We start from the raw sequence: 22430 nt of genomic DNA on the forward strand, positions 1-22430 counted from the left end.
ATATCAATTTATCTTTTTTTTAGTGTTCGATTGTAATTATTACTCTTAACAAATGTACTTAATAAGGAATAAAGTAAAAGCAAATTGAAACATGCCTTTAACATATAAATAGTAATTTCACTGCAGGGAAAAAAAAAAAAACAGAATTTTGGTCAAAAAAGAATCATTGATAAAATAGTTTTTAATATTCAGGATTTCATTGTACATATTTTTTTCAAACTACAAAAAGGAAATTTACAGCTGTATTACAATAGTTACACAATTTGTTCCACAAGTATAAAAGAAAACTTTTACTGCTAAACTAAAAGCTGAAGTTTTGTAGAGTAATAAAGTTTTGGGATATTTTTACCATGCCTTGATAAAACCACAATAAGAAACATTTTACTAAGATACATATAATTCACTATGTACTTTGCACCAATTCGTTTTATGTACACATAAACTAAACATTATTATAATTAAAAAGTTATGTACATGCATAGTTTTTATAACATCATTGTCTTTTATTTTTAAGCTATGATCAAACAAAGGTCAACAACAATTGATTGTATTTTCAACAAAAAGTAAAATCTTAAAATGACATCAACAAAATATTAATAGCATAAAAGGATACAAAAACAATTCAAATTCTAACAGATAAGTCTCGATTCACCCGCCAAGTATTAAACAAGCTTGTCTTTCTTTCATGGCATTTTTGCAAGTTTTAAAGTAAACTTTTATCATGAAACCAAACAATTACTCTTTTCTTGGACATTACCATTGGCCTTTTCAATTTCCATGATGATTGTTTTGAAGATATCAGTAACACTCTAGATCAACAAAATAAAAAGAAAGAAAGGAAAAAAAAAACATGAATTTTAACACCAACATGTTTTACATGAGAAAAAAAAAGTTTTGAAAAGGAAAAACACAGTTAAGAAAAAAAAAAGTACCAAACTGCAGGAGTTTTTACAAATAAAAATTTGGAGATTTTAAAGTCATTCTCAAAGCTAAGAAATGTCAAGTGGCGAATTCTGATGCCTAGCACTTTCTCATAGCTTTTTTTAACAACACAAATTGTTACTTTTCATTTTTGTGGCAACTTCCATTGCTTTATCCCCCCCCCTTCCCTCAGTTTTGAGGATGTAATTCTAGCATATGTTCTCCAATAAAGTGAACTGCATTTTAATGATTTATCAATACTTGAATAACAGTCATTTCTATATGGTGTTGCATGGAAGGTCATTTAGACTAGCAGTATGTAACCCGTCAACGGGATCAACCTCAAGTTCATTTTTAATTGATTGCAACAACATTCTGCACCATGTTATTTGTCAGAGTACGATTAATAATAAACCTTATTTTTAGGAAAAAAATTATGCTCAATTCCTTACAGTTATTCAAATATTTTGCAAAAATTTTTTATGATCATTGAAGTGCTACAATTTTTAATTTTCATGAAAAACAATCTTATTACCTTTTGTTCTTGAAAATAGTCCAATTAAGTTACTATGGACCTACAAATAAAACTTCGTATGTGAGGCTCATCTGAAGTCAATCTTAGTGTTTACCCAAACTTGGAAAGTAGAGCGGCAGTTAATTTAGGATGCCTAACCCTAATATACTGCTGTGGGCTGTAGTGCAGCAGAGATAGTAGGGGTTGGGGTAGGTTTAAAAATATAGGGCATACTTAAAATATAAATATAGATGCACTTTAGTACGACTTTACAAAATATACCGTATTACCCTGCATTATCTGGCATGCCAGAAAAATCGTTAGGGGAAAAAAAATAATACTATAAAAATTACACATTCAGCTTAAAAATGTATATAAGTTCTATACATATCTTATAAGAATAAATAAATAGTTTAATTTTGTAAAAGTATTTACTAACAATGCCATTTGTTATTTTAACAAGAAAAATATTAAAATAAGAAAAACAAAGTTAAAAAAAGCACAAATTTGCCAATTACAGCAGACACGTGTTTCGGCGTTACAGGGAACGCCTTTTTGAATGCAAAAAGTAGTGAGCTTATGGATGAAAAGACATCTGACAAAAGCTGCATGCTTATCTGCTCTTGGCTTTTGTTGGATGTCTTTTCATTCATAAGCTCATTACTTTTTGCATTGAAAAAGGCGTTCCCTGTAACGCCGAAACACGTGTCTGCTGTAATTGGCAAATATGTGCTTTTTTTAAAGTTGTTTTTCTTACTTTACTGTTCAGCACAAAGGTATTTATTTATCTTAAGAAAAATATTGTTTAATAACGAATAATTTTATAAAAATTAAATTAAAACTAAGTAAGCAAACATTTAAGCAGTAAGTTACCAACCCTAAACCAGTGCTAAAGAATTTACCATAGCTATTCAATAAATACAAATTAAACTTACTTCCTAAAAGCAACCTAAAACAATTAAAAAAAATTATGAACAAATTGCAGAAACAATGATTGCTTCTGAATTGATTACTTTATTGTCATATACTAAATCTATAATTAATGACCTACCATAAATAACAAGAACATATTATATGCAATACACATTTTTATTTAATTTATTTTTTTTGAAAGAAGGTTACTTTCGGGATTTATCCATTTTTCTTCCTTACAGTGGTTTTCTTTCTGATTGGAAATTAATGGGAAAATTTACTTTTGTTTTGTTGCAAAATAAACCTTGAATTATCGGACATGCTGGTCAACGTCGCTTTTTTCTGGCATGCCGGATAATGCGGGGTAATATGGTACACAGGGACAGAATAAATGCAACTTAAATGAAAATGTGGGTCATTTTAATATGTTAAAAGAAAAAGATGGAATTCAACTTTAACAAATTCATTTCAATGTCACAAGATAAGAAAAACTCTTGACATACCTCATTTTGTTTCGCAGATGCTTCCAAAAATTCAGCTCTCATACTAGTTGCACACCTTTTCCCTTCTTCATATGACACTGTTCTAACAAAGATCAAAAAAGATAATATGTAATATAAAATAACTTTATTTTAAAGCAAAAAATTTAGAGTCAGAGTTTCTCCCAAGAGCTAAAGGAGAAAATACGACCTATAATTAATCAATATTGTTGGAAGAATTTGGCACTCTAATAAATTTCCTACTTTGAAAGATTCCATATTTCAAAAAAACCTATTTCCATTTGAACATTTCATAAGTTTTCTCTTATCTATGGAGAAAAAGGGGACTTAATTGAACCAAGCACTATCACCAGAGGTCTACTGTACATAATCTACAGATGAAAACCATTGACTATACGGCAGCTAAGTACTGAGAGCATATGACTACTAGTTTCATATATGATTGCCAAAATGGCAATTTAAGTGGACATTGGTTTCAATATTCTTTCAGCTGCTTTTTTGTTTTACGAGTTGAATATCTAGTAAGATTTTTAAACGCTTATCATCGGAAGTCATCTTTGTTAAGAGTAACTTCAATATTCAAATTTCTAAAATTGGATTTCAAATATTTTAGCCTTAGAAATTTTTTAATTCTGAGGTAACAAAATAACACAATAAAATGAATGATTACGTGAGAGTTGTAAGCTATTAGTTACATTACAGTGATGTGATACAAACAAAGAATGAATTATACTTAAATTCTTATTTATTTAAGTATAATACAAATACAAAAGTGACAACCAGCAACAGGCTCTGGGCCCAACTAGGCTGGTCCTAGTCAATTTACAATCTCCAGTGAAGATCAATGACCCTCTTAAAACTATCTACTCCCTTGCTCATTACCACCTCTTCCGGTAAGCTGTTCCAAGGTTCCACTACTCTGCTAAAATAATAATTTTTCCTAATATCCATGTTAGCCTGATGTTTGAATAGCTTAAAACAGTGACCCCTTGTCCTGTTTTCAGAGCTAAAATTTAGCCCCATAACATCTTTCATTTTAATAAATTTAAACAACTGAATCATGTCTCCTCGGTCTCTTCTTTGCTCAACACTGTACATTTTTAGCATTCTAAGCCTGGAATCATAGTCTAAATGAGAAAGTCCATTTATTAGCCTTGTAGCCCGACTTTGAACCCTTTCCAAAACATTAATATCTTTCTTAAGATAAGGAGACCAAAAGGGGACAGTGCATTGAAAATATTTACAATTACATTTGCTAATTCCTCTGCACATTCAACTAAAATATTTGGATAAATATTATCTGGTCCCGGAGCCTTAGTCTCTTTAATTTTTTTTCAAATGAAGTAAAATATCTTTCCTGGAAAATACAAAGTCCTGAAGCTGTACTATAGCTTGTGTCTTGCTGGTGTCAACTGTTGAGATACAGTTGTCGTTAAAAACACTCGAAAAAAGTTATTAAGAACATTAGCAATATCACTATCGTCCTGAATTAAAATTTGGTGCTCATCAACAGTGGCCCAATATGACTATTTCGAACTTTCTCCGAATTAGCGTATGCAAAAAACCTCTTAGGATTCCTGTCTATGTTATCTGCAAGTATTCGCTCCAACTCTCTTTTCTGAATCCGTACCAAATACTTAAATTTATGCTTTGCCTTACAATATTGGAGCCTATCTGCACAGTGACCAGTTTCTTTAAACCTATGAAAAGCGGCTTGCTTGTAATTTAGAGCGTCTTTGGTTTCCCTGGAAAACCACATCGGTCAAATTTTTGTGTTGACACCCTTTCTCCAAAAAGGAACATGATCCCCAACTCTTTTTATATATATTGTAACTTTATAGTATTATAAAGTTAATTATGACTGTAAAGTTAAGATATAAGTTATATATATATATATACATAGTGATGTAAAATACCCGGGTATTTATTTTTAGGGATAAATACCCAGGGTATATACCTGGGTAAATATCCAAAATGGGTATTTAGCCGGGTATTTATTTCAAAAATTTATATCCAACTAAAATACTTTTCTGTTTGTATTCCATTATGTATATGTAACCAACCATATACAAAACAATAAATTTTTGCCCAAAAATTGTATTTTGATCACATATATTTAAAGAATTATTGTATGAAACAACTTAGCAATCTAATATGATATTCACATTAAATGTGTTGGATATGCCTACTCAACGATGCTAGCCAAATTTCAGATATAAAAAGCCATTCTACAAAAAGTAAAATGCTTAACTGGTTACAAAAAAAAGCAAACATCCTATTTAAGTTTTAGAATAGTTCATTCTGACAGTTTTTTTTTTCTTTTTGATAAGATTTCATTAAGCTTTTAATAAAAAAAATATAATACATAATTTTTTATATTTTTTATCTTTTTCATTTTATGGTTTATGTTTAAAAAAGAAAATCATCACCTTTTGACACCACCCAAAATTTTTTTGCAAAATGCGCAATTACTAGGGGATTTACCCTTCCCTCGGATGAATACCCCCCCCCCCAAAAAAAAAATTACCTTCCCACCCTACATCAATAATTGCGTGTATTAAAAATAGTTTGAATAAATCTTCATCATGAAGTACCCGGGAGCAAATGCAAATGAGCAAGGCAACAGAAAACTATATTTTGATTTTTTTTTTTGTTTATTAATGTGAAAGCTGTTTCTATATTTGCCACGTTATCGCTTAAACAGCAATAAAATAAATAAATAACATCAGTCTTAATAACTTATTAGTTTATTCTTCAAAACATCCCTCATGCTTCCTTTTTTTTCATTTTGGATATGACTAATATAGATTGTGATTTTGAAATTCTGAAATTCATCGTTGAACTGCTTATACTTCTACATTATGACATTGAAAAGAAAGATTCTTTGTTTCACGATGTGTTTCTTTCATAATTTCATTAAGTCTTTCAATAAAAAATATTATAAATTGTGTAATACATATGTATGTATCAGTTTTACCAATTATTTCATATTTAGGTTTAAAAAAAAATTCACATTCACTTTTTGCATTTTTTTGTAAAATACCCAGTTTTTGGGTATTTACCCAGGCCTTGGGTAAATACCCGGGTAAATACCCAAAAAATATTTACCTACCCGCTGGGTATTTACCCAATCCACATCACTATATATACATAACTTTCTTATTTATTTATTGCACTTTGAATAAGAGAAGCAATGACATTTTCTGAACAAGTGAAACATCAAACAATAAATAGAAAATTGGTATACATATAAAAAAGATGTGTAGAATGAAGTGTTGAGAATGCAAATGCTTATTTAGTTTTGATTCAGGTAAAATTACTTTCAGCAAAAAAAAAAAAAAAATCTGCATATATAAACATTTGCTCATGCCAAGGGATTTTATAATATATGTTAGTGCAAACTTTCATTATATAGGCCTATTATAATATTCACCTTTGTAATGTAAACTCATCTACACATTTTATACTTTCATGAAAGCCTATAACTTATAATTATGATGTACATAATAAGATGTTTTTGACACAAACAGACATGAAAAGCCAATTTAAAAATAGTTGGGGAAAACCTAAAAACTAGTTCGGATTTTTAGATCTTGAATTCAAATGATATTTTTTGCAATTATGAATTGCGAGGGGACCCTACTCGTTGGGTCTCTGGTTTCTATTTTGGCTTTTATCGCAACTAGAACTTGAATTCAAAGGATCAAAACTCAAATGAATGCCAGTGGCTGGACGTTGTGTGCTGGATACTGTTTTTGCATAAAAAGGAGTAAAATTGAGAAAGTAGTTTGTAAATAATTTGATTCTGAGGCACATGGACGCCTACATTATAAGCATAGATATATAAAATGAAAGGACTTGTTGCCAACTCAACAATAAGTGAGTGCTAAATTTGTGAAATTTTTTTCGGGAGAACTCATCTTGGGGTTCGGGGGGACTCACCAAAAAAAAAAAAAGATTATTCAAAACCAATTAACATTACATTTGCAATTTTACACAGACAATTAATTGGGGGAGGGGGGCTGCCTCACTTTCCCCCAACTAAAGCACTGAGTTGTCACCAAAATCACATGTTATTGACATAGTTATAATCTTGAAGATATTGATCATTCTATATTTTATTAATCAATTTGTTTAGCTAATCTTTAAGTTAAAGTTCGTTTCTGAGCAAAAATATTGATATATACAGGGTTCATAGCAAGTGGGAAAAAATCTATAGGAGTTTAATAGCAAAATATATACGAGTTTAAAAGGAAAAATATAGAAGTTAGGTAGAAAAATATATAGGAATTTCGAAAAAGAATAGCATCTGGTATGTTTGGAGCACTGTATAAAAAAAAAGTGCCATTATCAATACAATTCTATTTTGCATGAAGTCATAGCAATGTGAAGAGCCACAGATATGAGAGCAAATGAATGTTTGTACCCACGGTTGCTAATATGAATTATGTTTGTTTAAGACAATTTTGATTCAATTAAGTAAAATTGTGTGTGCATGTTTTTCATATTTTTTTTAACGAGGGATTCTTATACAATTTCAGAGAACTTTATTAAATTTTTGGTCAAACAAGATATCATTAGAAGCATACCACGAATTCAAATTATCCGTTCTCCGACTACAAAGAATTTAATCACAAAACTGGATTAAAAAACAATTACAAATTTTAGATTTTAACTTATGTGCTTCGAAAAATGCACCTCTTATTGATGGCTAAAACTAGGTAATGATTAATTTGGACATTCTTTTTCCAATGTCGTAAATCTACCCTTAGTCTATCCCCCTCCCCCCGCATTGGTACCTCATTGTTTCAATGCTAACACTAATGATGAAAAGTCCCGTCAACTCCATGTCTCTCTCGTCTCACTGGTTTTGTTGGACATATCATAAGACAATCATTACAAAAAGCATGCAACACTCTGCCTCCCTTTCGTTTCACAATTTACAAAAAAAAAATAAAATACTTTTCTAAACGAAGGCAAAGAAATCATATGCTTGAAATCATATGCTTGATTCATTTAAGCGGCATTTTTGATTCAAATATTCTGCAATTTTTTAATGTCAAAACTGGATTTCATTTCGTTTTCGAAGAATTGATTCTTAAAAAGTGGCTGATTCGATTCCCCGTCGATCACTCTAACGGCATTATCCATAACTTGCAGTTAATGTGTGTGAATATATATGTACACACACATGTATAAAGGGTGAATTTGACCTAATCTGCCAAATGAAAAGGGGTGTTAGAACAGTTTCTGAAATTAAGACCGATTTCTGAAGTTCTCGGAAAATCTACACACAAAATAAATACATATTTGAAAAACGCAGACAAAATCCCATAAAATGACTTTTTTTTCATCGAGATAGTTGTTACATTTTTCAGGGAGCTACAAGCTTTGAAACATTTGAAGAACTCAAAGTTGAATTGATACCAAAATCTATGCACGGCATTTTCAAAAACAATCGTTTGAGCAACAACCAGTCATTTGAACTACATGTAAGATTATATGTGACAAAATTAAAAGCTTTCAAAGTCTTTACAGCAGTACACTTAATGTTAACATATTATACTATTATAATTACAAAGTAAACTCATTAAAAAAGAATTAATTGAAAAGAAGTTAAAAGTTGCAAGCATATTTTGTATGTTGTTTCATAAAAATAATCAAACAGAAGTTTAGTACATATGAGTCATTCTTCAAAAAGTGTAACTTTTCTGTCCCACGTCTTTTACAGTAAAAACATTAAGGAACAATTAATTTAACAATGATTTTTAATTTTATCGAAAATATATCTAGAGTGAAACCTCTGAATAGCGGACAGTCAAGGGACCAGAAGTTTTGTCCGTTATTGGGAGGTGTCCGCTATTAGGAGGGACTACTTAATTTACCTTTTTCAAAATGGGTTGTTGTTCCCTTTATAGGACACAATCGAAACAATTGCGAAAGGTTTACTACACTTTACGTCAAGTGTAATTAATCTGTTTTTTCTTAATAAAGGTATACTGACAGCACACACTTGTCTTAAAAAGCATTTAATCATTTAAAGTAATCAGTTAAAACGGTTTGACACCTCTTTTTTGCATTACAAGCCTGTTTCTTATTATAAATATTTAAATCATTAACCTTAGCAAGTCCTGCAATGTCCCCTTTGCCCAGGAAAAAGTTTTTCAATTCTTTACTGTGTTTCAGTGCTTCCAAAAAATCTCTAATTGTGCAAACATCATTTTCAATCACAGAAAGTTCATCTTCATCATCGTCAGAAAGAACACATAGTTCAGTTGTGTTGTGAGAAATGAAATTTGAAACGTTCAAGTTCTCTTCCTCAATCCACAAGTCTTCATCAATTTGATTGTAGTCTTCAACACTGACTTTTGAATCCAAATGAACTGCTCCTCCTAATGCACTGTCAGATATCATTTCACTCTTAAACGAAAATCCTGCCTTTTAAAAACATTTTGAAATGCTCCCAGGTTCCACTTTTTTGAGAGCTGATCCACGAAACAGCATCCCAAACTGTTACAGATTTTGCTAATTCTTCACTAGATTTACATGAAGAATTTGTGAAAGAATGTGCCTAAGTAAAATCTTTCTGTAACCTACTTTAAAACTCCGAATAATACCTTGATCCAAGGGTTGTAATACAGAGGTGGTGTCCGGTGGCAAAAATTCTAACTTAACATTTTGCAATTTTAAGTCATCAGGATGACGTGTGGCGTTATCTAGAAAGAGAATTATTTTTCTAGCTTTCTTCTTCATCCTTTCATCCAAATCCACTAACCAATCTTTCATTATTTCAGTCATCATCCACGCTTTCTTATTTGATTTCCTGGACACCCTAAGTTTATCTACATCAATGTTTTTGAAACATCTTGGTTTTCTCGCTTTTCCGATAACAAGAGGAGTTTCAAACTCGGTGATCATATTGCAACACAGCAAAACAGTGAGACGTTCTTTAGATATCTTTCCTCCGCTACATTTCTTTCCCTTTAAGCATAAGGTTTTGTTTGGAAGAATGCGATAACAAAGACCAGTTTCGTCGGCATTGAAAATATTTTTCTTATCATATCCTTCGCACACCGATTTCAATTTCTCTACCCTATCCATGACATGAGCTGGGTCTACAGACTTCTCTTCACCTCAAATGGGTTTAAAAGAAATGTTGAGCCGTGTTCGGAATTTTTCAAGCCATCCATTTGACACCTTAAAAGAGTCCATCCCCAAAGTTTTCCCGACTTCTATGGCTTTCTCTTGGAGTAATACCCCACTTATTGGGACGTTCTTTGCACGAGTAGCTCTGAACCATTTCATGACAACCTCGTCGATTTCACTGGTTTCTGTTTTGCAAAACTTTACATTTTTTAAATTTTCATTTGAACTCACAATTTTCTAATTTCGACTTTATCTTTTAAAATTTTGCTGATTTGAGTTTTCCCAACTTGAAAACGATCGGCAAGACAACGCACACTTATTTTTTCTTTTTCGGCAACATCCAAAACATTAAGTTTTTCTTTCAATGTCAGTATCTTTCTTTTAGTTGCCATTTTAAAACTCAAATAATATTGTCACACAAAAAAAAAAAAAAAAAAAAATCAACTAAATCAACACGCCTTTAGGAAAGTTTGCAACTGCAAAGCTACGATTGCTGCATGAAAAGCAGGTTCGCTTGCCTCTCAATTCATCTCAGGGTATGAATATTCCATTACCAACGGCGGCGATTCCCCTTGTTTATTTTCAGCCATAGTTTAAGTTGTGAGATTTTTGTCGAAAAACAAGAAGATAGATTTTGCTTCAAAAACTTAGTGTGGTTATTCTGACTTCTCACCTCCATAAACTTGAATTTCAGGGATGTTAATGAAGGTAAAAAAAGAAATGAACATGTTTTCATATGCTTAACATGTGCAGATTAAAGTAACAAAGAAAAAAAAATTTCCCTGAAAAATGGATCCATTAGGCCTATATTAATGGAAAATTCCTCACCTCTGTGACAGAGCTTATCAATGTCATTATTTCTGAGGTGAAAATAAATGATGGAGGGGAAATAGATCAATAATTTTTTAACATACATTTGAAACTACTAATTAAGCCGTACTTGAATTAAGAGAGCTTAATATTATGCTCCCACTAATCATTAAAATAGCTGATTGTTTGCACGAGTAACAAAATTAATACTTTGACATTAAATTGGTCTCAATTTTTAAACACATTGAAAGTTTCTTCTTTTTTTTTTTTTTTCATTTCCGTGAAAAAGGCATTTTTTAATTTTTTTTATTTATGAGTAAAATATTTGGAACTTAGCTGGGCCATTGTTTATGGTTACTTCTAGTAGGTAACACTTTCATGTAAGAATGAAAAAAAAAAAAGAAAACAAAAGGACTTCAAAATTGAAAAATATTTGCTTTCAAAAGTTATGTTTCCTAGAGAATGACATATATGCCAACATTGAAGATGTAAGAGTGCACAGTGCAGGGGAGAAAGAAGAAAAAAATGGATCAAAGGTTTTAGCATTTTCGAGTTGCATTTCACATCTGGCAAAACAAATATAGGAAACATAGGAGACTATCTGAGAAATTGTGAAAATATAGGAAATATAGGAGGACTATGAGCCCTGTAATATAGTTAGGGCTTATTTTCTATAGGGGCTCAGAGAAGCCCCAGGTTGCTGATATACCAGACCATAAAACTCATACTACTCATATTCCAAGCCGGGCCCTCCCAAGGGCTGTGTCCCTAGTTTCTGACTAGGCTGACATGGCCTCTTGTCGGCCCTGCAAGAGCCAAGCTCCAGTACTTCTTTTCAATTTTAGGCATATTTTAACATTTTAGGAAAACTCAAGCTATCTACATGTTGAAAAAAAAAAGGCTGTGAAGTAGGGCTCTTGCACTTTTGGAAATGAAGCTCTGTATATAGGGGCATGCACAGAAATTTAGGGGCCTGTCACAAATGTCTTTTACGCTGCTCTTCACTGTTAACTCCAATGCATGGGCATGCACAGAAATTTTGGGGCTTGTCACAAATGACTTTTACGGGTCCCCCTCTATAATGTTTACCCTATGTCTCCATATATATTTCACCTCTCATTTTAGAGATCTCGAGCCCCCTTCAGGCTGGGGATAACAGGTGTAACTTTTCTCCCCCCCCTCCGGTGCATGCCCCTGTCTGTACAAAGTAGAACTAAGTACAAAAGTTTTTTTTTGAAAAACTAAATTTGAACCTAAATGGTATTTTTGGACCATTAAATGTTTATTGCTTATGTCTATTTATAAATTAGTAAATAATCTTACCTTTCCATGTGTAAATCAACTTTATTGCCAACTAATACAATTGGGACGCTGAAAAAGTAAAGTGTATTAACTTCAAACAATTATTTTATTCATCTTTTAGTTTCCAAGAAATATATCATATTTTATAAATTAGGACTAAAAAACTTTTTAAATATATAAAGAAAAGAGTAAAATGCAAAAAAATCCAGTTACATTGCCTGCAGCTATAAAATAAATTAAAACTAACATTTCAACTTACACAGTCAATTAAACAAAAAATAAACTTACTGAACTTTTCCAGTCATATCCAGTAGGCGATGATAGATTTTTTCAACAATTTCAAAACTGGGGCAAAAAGAGAAAATAAAGTTTTAAATTTAAACAAATTAACATTTGTACATGTACAAAATTCACATAAAGGAGTTCAGTATGGAATAAGCTACTATGCTAAGTAAAAGATATATATAAGAACAAAAATATTTTTTGAAATGTATTTTTTCTCTTATGCTAACATAAACATTTCACTAAGTATTTTTTAATCAAAAATTAATTTAAAATAAACTACAGTGAATGTTTTGAAGTGAAAATTAAGGTTTATTATCAAAACAATCTACATGCATATAATAATTATTTAGACAAAAAAAAAAAAAAAAAACGAAACGATAGACAATAACGAGAAAAAGTTAACTACGCACAACACATAAAATATATAAATGATAAAAACAATACTTTTAAGCAAAAAATTAAAAAATTATCAAAAAATTGTTTTACAAACAAGGTTACAAAAAAACCCCTCTTTTTTGGTGCATAAAAAGTGAACTTCCAAAGATAAGCATTAGCTTTTAAAAGAAGCACAGAATTAAAAATCAATAAGTTATAAATAGAGCTCATTCAATCTTTCTATGGTTCTTTGGCGACTGCTACACTGTTACTTAACGTGAGAAGCTAAAACTTTTTGTGCTTTGAAAATAGGGATCCTTATAACTCCAAAACACCATATGTGCAATAAATTTTGCAATTTCCTACTTCAGTAAGAACCATTTTATCGTTTATTTACTATTCAAAACAAATATGAAACTCTTTATTCAGTAATCTTCTGATTATCCATGGAGTAGGGTTGCATGGTAACCGCAGATAAGCAAAAACCGCAGATAATCCGAGTAATAGCTATTGTATACTACAGTAGTATTGTTATTTACCTAAAAAATATGAATAACGCTCACATACATTCAAATTATAGCTAAAAACATTTCTACCTTGCTTTCAATAACATTGAATGTAAAAAATATACATACTGTCTGACCACGGATTGTATGGAAAGACAAACATCCGTTTTACAGCCGGAAATGGACGAATCTATTATTTTTTACCGATGTCAACTTTTGCAGAAACAGAGTCTCATTCAAATGAGCAGAATAAGCGCATCAAATTTTTATTTTCCCCCCTTATTCACATAGATTTGTCTTATCTGGAAGCTTGAAAATTCCATGCAATCCGTGGTTGGACAGTATATGAAAGCCAAAAACGAACGATTTCAAGAGAACAAAAGGAAAATAAACAATTTATAGACTACAGTTCAAAATTTTACTTAAAAGAAAAATAGCAATAAGTTGAAAATAAAATAAAAAGATTCCTTAATGATTTTTTTAAGAAAAATTGACTGTTAGTTAAAATTAATCCAATTCTGATTCTCTTGTTTAAAACAAAACTTTAAGGAATAAAATATCACCTTCTTGTGGAAGTTATAGAATAAACTAGTACATAGCCATGAATATCCATTGAGTACGACTGTGGGAAAATTGAAAACTCATCCTGAAAAGAATTTTCTAATTAGAGAAAGTTTCAATATTAATGCATTTGTATGATGAGTTTATAGAAACATACATTGCATGCACAGCACAAAAAGGAATATACGACAGAGCCAGCTGATGGAAACGGTAATTTTTGTAGACACTAGTTACTTTTGCATTGTTTTAGCCTTTAAGTCTTACTCTCATGAAAGTATTTATTCAGATTATTTCATCAAGATGCTCAAAAGTTGTACAGTAAAACCTGTGAAGTTGATTACCCTTGTAAGTTGACCACCTGTGTAAGCCGACCGCTTTTTTCAGGCACGGAATTAGCTCTTATCATATAAATAAACCTTTGTAAGTTGACCACCTGTTTAAGTTGACCACTAAAGTAGTGCACCGCAAGTGGTCAACTTACACAGGTTTCACTGCATTAAGAATGTATACCAGCAAAATTAATTAAATGATAAAATGTCATAATTATCTCCACTATGCAACAGAAAATTTGCAGTCTTACATAAAATAAGCAGGATCATGAAAAAGCAATATAGATAAAAATGCATATGTATTATAATCAACACTGAGTCACCAATGTTAATTACAGTAACATTTCAATTATCTGAAACTTGCTGTGAGCCTACATTCTGTTCTATTTTTCTTCGAAAAATACTTACCGTATTACCCCGCATTATCCGGCATGCCGCAAAATTCGGGGCTCACCAGATTTTCAATAACACTTGCCTGATCCTTTCCGGCATGCCGGAAAAATCGAGGTTAGGAAAAAAATAATGCTGTAAAAAATATATGTTCAGCTTAAAAATAAAGATAAGTTTTATACATATTTTATTAGTATTAATAAACAGTTTAAATTTGTAAAAATATTTACTAACAATGTCATTTGTTATTTTAACAAGAAAAATATTGTTTAATACCAATAATTTTACAAAAATTAAATTAAAACTAAGTAAGCAAACATTTAAGCAGTAAATTACCGCTCTTAAACCATTGCTAAAGAATTTATTATAGCTGTTAAATAAATAAAAAGTAAACTTGCCTCTCTAAAAGAAACCTAAAATAATTTTTAAAAAAATTATGAACAAATCGCAGTAACGATGATTGCTTCTGAATTCTTTACTTTATTGGCATATAATTTAATCTATTAATAACCATAAATAACAAGCCACCCACCATAAATAAACACATATTTTTGCAATACACATTTTTTAAAAAGAAGGTTACTTTCGGGATTCATTAATTTTTTTCCTTACAGTGGTTTGCTTTCTGATTGGAACTGAATGGGGAAATTTACTTTTGTTTGTTGCAAAATAAACCTAAAATTATCCGGTATGCTAGTCAACCTTGCTTTTTTCCGGCATGGCGGTTAATGAGTGGTAATACGGCACCTTTAAAAGTAATTTCAAAACTGTACTTAAACATGTTTTTTTTTTCCAACATTAAAAGAAGAATCAACTAAATGTGCATAAAATCCACAAGCTTGCAACCAAAAATAACATCATTTTTTGATAGTTAGTGTGGGTAAATTAAAATTATTAAAAAAAAAACGCTTTTCTAGTTCATTTGTAACCAAGTAAAACAGTAAAAATTTTACTTAATTCAGTCCTAACCACTGATTGAAATATCGTGTAGTAAAGATGTTCTTTTTCGAGCATCTTAGCAAGTAAGGATTTTTTCTTTTTTAAATAGGATGTAGTGACTAGTGAATTCCCAATTATAGTGATCTCTTAAGCTGGTCTGCAGAAGGTTTGCTATAGTGGGGGTTCAGAGGAGCCCCACTATAGCCACTGGGTTCAAGGCCCAGTGTTTTAAGATGCATAATGCATAGCCACCGGTGTTTTAAGAAACATGGAGCCGCTCCACTGCATTCAACAATCGACTCAAACGTATCTTAAAACACCAAAATGATTAGAATAAATTAGTCACATTCAGAGCCGCCAAGAGGGAGGGGGGCAGCAGGGACAAAATCCCCGGCCAGAGCAGAAAAGGGGCCCAGGCGTGTCTTGAAAAAGGAAAAAAGAAATTTTTTTTCCAGAGTATATGCTGCTAACTGAACTTCTTTTCGATGTTGGAAAACAAACATCTCTCATTCAACATTTTAGCCCATTATTCAACATCTGCATGTTTACAGCATCAAGTGCTTATGAACCAGTTCCTTAGCGGACTATCTTGCAGAGACCTTTCTATTGGGAAAGAAAACAAATAGTAGCAGAACCACCATGACAAATAGCGCTCTTTTCGTCGTGCATTTTCCCCCTTTTACCTGGGCCCGGTACATGGTTGGGTGACATCACGCTAGGGGTTTCCAACTTGTGGGCCTGGACCCCCAAGCATTTCTCATGGGTTTGCAACATGGGTTCCTTACATTTAAAAATATATGACTGCATAGTTAAAAATTAAAATACATAGGACAAAATAACATTTTAGAGTAGTATCAATAGGGAGTGGTGGCGAATCCAGAACAGCTATAGGACTGCAGCACCCCGCCCCTTCCCCTTATACCAGAGTACCTGATCCCACAACATCCTCTAAGTTTAGGTTTCATTTGGTTTTCAGCGACTTCCAAGTCAACGAATTTCCACGAAAGAGTTCCGAATTCACCTCCCTTTAACATCATCTAAAATTGTCTAAAATTCCGTTTTTGGAATTTTAATTTTGAATAATTTCTGTGAGAGATTCCCTAGTTCCCAGCCTTTATCCTGAAAGATGTCCTGTAATTGCATTTTTAGGACTTAATTTTGGGACTATTCCAGAAAGAGTCCTGAACCCCATTCCATCTCCTAACTTGATTGAAAATAGCCAAGAAATGGGTTTTTAGGATTTTAAAGTCAAAAAACAATTTCAAAGGAGGGTCAACTAAGAAATTCTGGATGAAGGTTCTCTGAACATTTCTCCTTGTCATCAAAGATAATTTACTACTCTGTTATTGGGACTTAAATTTCCAAAAAAATCCTTGAGAGTACCACAATCCTCTGTCCCTCCACATCACAAAAACTTGTCTACAATTTTGTTTTTGGTTTTTCAATTCCGAAATTGTTCCGGCAGAGTCGAAGAGGCTCCGAATCCAAACCTTTTCCCTACCGTTTACAAAGAGGGCTTATAATTGCATTTTTAGGACCTCAAATTCAAAACTTTTCCGGGGAAAGGTTGCCCGAACCGAACCTCTTCTGTTTCCAAAATTTAACAAAGACGGTTCATAACTTAGCATTTTTAGTATATTAGAGAGCATCCCCGATTCTCCTCTCCCCCTCCCCCTCGTTAAAAATCGTCAAAACTTCTTTTTTAGAACTTCAATTTTGAGAAATTTCAAAAGCAGAGTCTACGAGCTTTAACCCTTCAGAACAGTCAATGAACCTCTGCTTTTCCCAAAATTACTGGTGTTCATGTAAAATGCAATTTTAGAACTATAGTTTCGAGTATTTTCCGGGTGAGGGGGGACCTTTGCGAATGTTTACACTTATGACTGTAGGTTCATATGGTTATTTCTCTTCCCTCGCTTGATGCAATTCTTAAAATTTGATTGTGAGATACTAGTGATGATAGTCCCCCCCTCCTCCAAACAAAAATCTATACCCTCTCTTATTATATATACGTTTGAAAAAAATTGAATGACTTCAATAATTTTGAAAATGTAGAGCAGGATTTCCGCTACGGTCGCATTTTTCGCAAAATGTAAAAATATTCTGTTTAATGTTGCTCTATTTAACGACTTTCTCTGCTTAAAGACCGCTTTTCATGGTCCCAGATGGTGTACTATAGTTTTAAAAGCATTCTATTTAAGGATGATTTCTACTTAAGGACGATTTTTTGTGGTCCCTTGAAAGTTGTTAAACAGAGAGCCAACTGTACTATCTCAACTAAGTAAATAACGCAATGCATTTTTGCTTTTTAGCTAAAATAAAAATATTTAATTCTGTATGTATTTCTTTAAAGATATCATAAAAGAAATTTGAATTGAAATTTTAACTGGAGATGAAGGCCTTTTGAAAGATGAGAACGTGTAACATTTCAGCATTTTGCTAAACTTTTTTCCTCAGTTTTATCTGTTATGCTATAGAACTTTTGAACTTAGCTTGAATCCTGGTGTCGAGATGTTTGTTTAACATTAGATTGGTTAGCTTTTTTTTAATATTCTACCAGATTTTTTTAAATATTTTTTAGAAAGAAAATTACGAAATATGATTTTGTTTCAACACTGTATTCTGACTCATGGTATGACGCTTAGGATTACTATGAAGCAGATGTCGCAGTATAGAAGGCGAACTTGAGATTACTGAAATATAAATAAGAGGTGAGGGCAGTCAACAGGATTTTTTTTTTTTTTTGTTTTAGTAATTGGAGGGGGGAATGCAAGTCAGTATTTTGCCCCCTTGCCTGGTTGAGCTCTTGGTGGCCGTAGTCACATCAGTTAACTTTAGTAACAGCTCCTGTGTGATAAAAATATGTAGGACACCTAAGGTGACCATTTATTTTTTTCCTTGAATTGGGACATTTGGCAGTTTCAGATATCTGCTACATGTGCAAAAAGAAAAGAAATTATGTAATTTTTTTGATGTAGATTTGCTTGAGTACATTTAGTGCTGATTTTAAATAAGAATGGAATTTTTGGTGGAATATCATACAACAAGGCTTAGCATGCAGCTCTCTTTAAATATAGTAAGCGGATGCTTTTGCATGAAATCTGAAAATGAAAAAAACTACAATTTTGAAAATTGTAAGTCAGAGAGCGGTTAAACCCCTCCCCCTAATATCACTGAACATTGCTTAAAAAGGACACTTCATTCTTTAGGACAATTTCGAAAAATTGGGGGTAGGGGTGATCAATTATGCTCTATTTTTCCAAAAAAAAAAAAAAAAAAATTCAATCGGGGCCAGCCCTTTAGTCCTATCCCTTACCTTAATGTCAACAAATATCCCCTATAATCGCATTTTTAGGACGTTCAGAGGAAGAACCCCGGACCCTCTATCAAATGGGGAAAACTTGACGGGTGCCCCCTTAAAACTATTATCTGGTTGCACCACTGAAACACGCTCACTTACCTGTCAAAGAAACAATTTTTCAAAGCCTGAGGGGGGGGGGGGAGAATAAACTCCCAGCCCTAAGGGTGCCCATGTGCAAAATTTAAAGGGGGGGGGGGGAGGCTCAAAATTTTTTCTCATGGTTTAGTAGGATATTTTCCCCATGGAAACTGATTTTAGAACAGATTAGAGATATTAAAATTTGACATTTTTAATAACTTATTCGTTAATGACTGGAAATTTTTTTTATGCATTTTTGCAAAGAAAAAAGCACTAAAAGCAAGGAAGTTCTCATTTCTAAGGGGGGGGGGGGGGTTGAGCCCCCACTTGCTCCCCTATATGGGCGCCCTTGCCCTCCCCCTCTCTACATTATGGGTCTTGGGGATGACTTTTAGGGTTTTAAACAGTAGACTATAAAGACTTAGTTGTCCCCCTAGCCCCCTGTAGCCCTTTTTAGTACTACAGCAAACATCAATTGAAAAACGCGACCTTTCACACACGTTAGTTTAGCATGGTGCTAACGATAAGGTAAGATAAATTACTCAGGTTTTTGAGTACTTAAAATTCAAATGCACAACCTACCTGCCCAGCAGTATCAACAAGCTTGAGAAAATACTCTTGGCCACCAACTTTAGTATTCTTTGTGAAAGCTGTAAAATGAAAAGATAAATGTAATAACATTCTTTCACCAACCATAAAAAATAAAATAAATAAAAAAACTTTCAAAACAAAACTTACTGTTTTCAATGGTTGGTTCATAAGAATCAACAAATCGTGCTTCCACATATTGTATAGTTAATGATGACTTTCCTAAGAAAATTTACTTATCAATCTATACTGCTTCATGATTAATGTACAAAAATATTGAAAATTGTGGTGATAAGACATAACTTTTTGAAATACAAATAGCATATTTGACAATGATCCAATATCAATGGTGGTGACTTATAAGGGGGGTTTATTGACACAACACTTAAAACTTTGAATAAGTCTTCATGCAACAATTTTAAAATCAAGTTTTTGTTCTAATACAAATGTTTCTTAATTAGCTTGTTAAGGTGAGAAATAGTATTCCATTTACTACACACTCAAAAACTAAAATTAAAACTTCAAACCAGTCTAGTTTAATAAAATATGTTGAAAACTCAGCAAATTTGCATTCATATTCAAATCATTTTATCAATTTGAAAATTGATCCTTGCTTGATAAACTAGTAAATGTTATGTTGAAAAATTGAATATGCAAAAATGAAAATAATTGTGAAGAATTTGAAACACATTTTCAAATCAGAAATTTATTTTCAATATTTTATGGAATTTCAATTATTGGGCATGGGAAATGAAAAAGTTACGTTAAAATATCAAACTAGTGTGATTTTTTTACCTTTCAGTAAAAAATAAAAAAAAAATTGTTTTTGTAAAAAAGTGCTGTTTGAACTTCAAAGGGGTAAGTTGTTTTTTTCCCCTTTTTACAACTGGAAGTTTTATAAAAAGTGGGAGGGGTCGGAAAACCGAAACTTGAACTAGAAAAGTTAAACAACTGTAACACAGGCAATTAAAGGTAATTATACATCATGAGCTAAAATAAAGTCACTTACGAACTGAATTTTCTTATTTTTTTTAATACCAAGATACATACCAGTTCATTGAAGTTATCGTTAAATACTTAATCAAACATATAACAAATTTGAAAAAGTGAGATGCGTTTTTATATAAATGAATTCCTATAGTATAACAAAAATCTTTCGCTCCTTCCTTATTCTAATTTCTAAACGATGGATTCAAAGTCGTGCTTTTATAACTTACCTACGGAGCGGTAGCCCATAATCGCTATTTTCCTCTGTTTTGGAGGCATTGTTGACTAAATTACGCAAAACACTCCCTTATGATGCACCGAACATTTCTCGTTGAAGTAAGATGATATATTCTCGGAACTATATAAGCCTGTTAAAATATTTCAAGTTAATACGCATGAAAAAACAAACAAACAAATTAAGTATGTAAACAACATGGCGTTATCGATTATTTAAATGCTGGAGCGTAGAATACACGGAGGTAAACAACTGGGAAATTGTTGATGTTTGCATTGTAGCGTTAAAGAAGTTATTGATCATAACTCCACCAAATACAATTTAATCAATCAGTGGCAGTGGTTGGAAAAACTACATTTTTTTTTTGTAGCGAACTACAACTACAACTACTTTAGCACAAATGTAGTTAACTACAACTACAACTACTTTTTTCAAAATGTAGCAACTACAAACTACTTTTGAAATGTAGTCGCTGCTTCGCTACTTTTTAAAAAATAAATAAATAAATAACATACACATACACACCGTTTGAGATTGAATGAAAAAATTAAAAAAAATTGTTCAGATTGATATATTGGCTCATTTGAACATGGAATATTGCTATAAATTATTTATTCTTTCTTTCCTTTAAACGATTCGATTGAAACGATTCGGCAATCCAAACATTTTTTACCATTTGCACGAATATTTCCTGCAAGAAAGAATTTAAACGTGGAAGGAATTCAACCTTCAAATTTTTAATCCTTTCCTGACAGTAAATAGTATTTCATTCAAGAAGTGCAACTCGGCTACTTGAAACTGAGATAAATCCAGTCGTAATTTGATTTAAATTTTACATAGACTACACATACAGATACATAAAATTGATTTAGATGGTGAAATGCATCTTTTAAAACAAAAGAGAAAAACTTAAATTTTCATTATATGAGTTAATTTTAAAGGAACTTATATTTCATAGAAATTGATTGCTTTTGAGCTTCAAGCTAGGGTTCCGGACCTGGACACCATCTCTTTTCTTACGCCCCTGATAAAATGAAATAAAAGCATTTTTCTATTTTACCAAACAACCTTAAAAACTCACAACATTTAATAATTGACTTTTAATTTGTTAATATATCAACACTCAATCAGTAAAAAAGACAAAATAAAGAAATGGGAAAAATATCCCAAATGGTACTACTAATTATCCAAAACATGACTAAAAATACTTACTTTACTTCAATGTGCAATTTTTAACAACAGTGCACTCGGGCTACAAGGCAATTCGACTAACGCGAAATGTCTATAGAGCGAGTTTTACTCGAGAAACGAATTTTGCAGCTGAAGCGAATTCCTTACCCGCTACACGAAAATTTTCAGAGCGGAAGCGCAGGGCTTATATCACATTCTTTCTTGGGTACTAAATATTAGTTCGACTGCACATGCAAATGGCATTGATACCGAAAGCTTTTTGCTTAACGGGCAAAGTTTGCATGAAACGGAAAAAAATCGTTTCTTTCTTTCTAGGCCATGCTCTATTCAAGGCGAATATTAGGAAAACGTGAAAGTTTCTATGCTAAACAAACTAATGGCGTCAAACAGATACAACATATGGCGTCAAAATTATATGTCAGAGGTCAGCTCGTACGAATCTGATTGGTGCAAGTTTTATTCGCGTAAGACTTGCACCAGTCAGATTCATTTGAAAATGC

The 22430-nt window shown here is 32.0% G+C and overlaps 1 protein-coding gene across 1 annotated transcript; it reads right to left on the reverse strand.

The window, feature by feature from the left end:
- Positions 1-213: 213 nt before the first annotated feature.
- LOC129220229 (GTP-binding protein Rheb homolog) lies at positions 214-20942 on the reverse strand. Its single transcript, XM_054854594.1, has 8 exons — positions 20735-20942; positions 19668-19739; positions 19512-19579; positions 13835-13917; positions 12394-12450; positions 12127-12174; positions 2851-2932; positions 214-809 (listed from the first exon to the last, which is right to left on the reverse strand). Exons 1-8 carry the CDS (start codon positions 20781-20783, stop codon positions 720-722), a joined length of 549 nt encoding a protein of 182 aa, XP_054710569.1. The 5' UTR covers positions 20784-20942; the 3' UTR covers positions 214-719.
- Positions 20943-22430: the final 1488 nt, after the last annotated feature.

The sequence above is a fragment of the Uloborus diversus genome, chromosome 4 (genome assembly GCF_026930045.1).
Source record: "Uloborus diversus isolate 005 chromosome 4, Udiv.v.3.1, whole genome shotgun sequence".
Lineage (NCBI taxonomy): Eukaryota > Metazoa > Arthropoda > Arachnida > Araneae > Uloboridae > Uloborus > Uloborus diversus.

What these genes read in the sequence shown, in the direction of transcription:
- LOC129220229 (XM_054854594.1), bottom strand. Translation starts at nt 20,783, where the DNA reads ATGCCTCCAAAACAGAGGAAAATAGCGATTATGGGCTACCGCTCCGTA. An exon ending in GTTGATTTACACATGGAAAG is followed by an intron (nt 2,933 to 12,126) that starts GTAAGATTATTT and finishes GATCTTTGTTAG; the next exon opens with AACAGTGTCATATGAAGAAG. An exon ending in CATCTGCGAAACAAAATGAG is followed by an intron (nt 810 to 2,850) that starts GTATGTCAAGAG and finishes TTGTTGATCTAG; the next exon opens with AGTGTTACTGATATCTTCAA.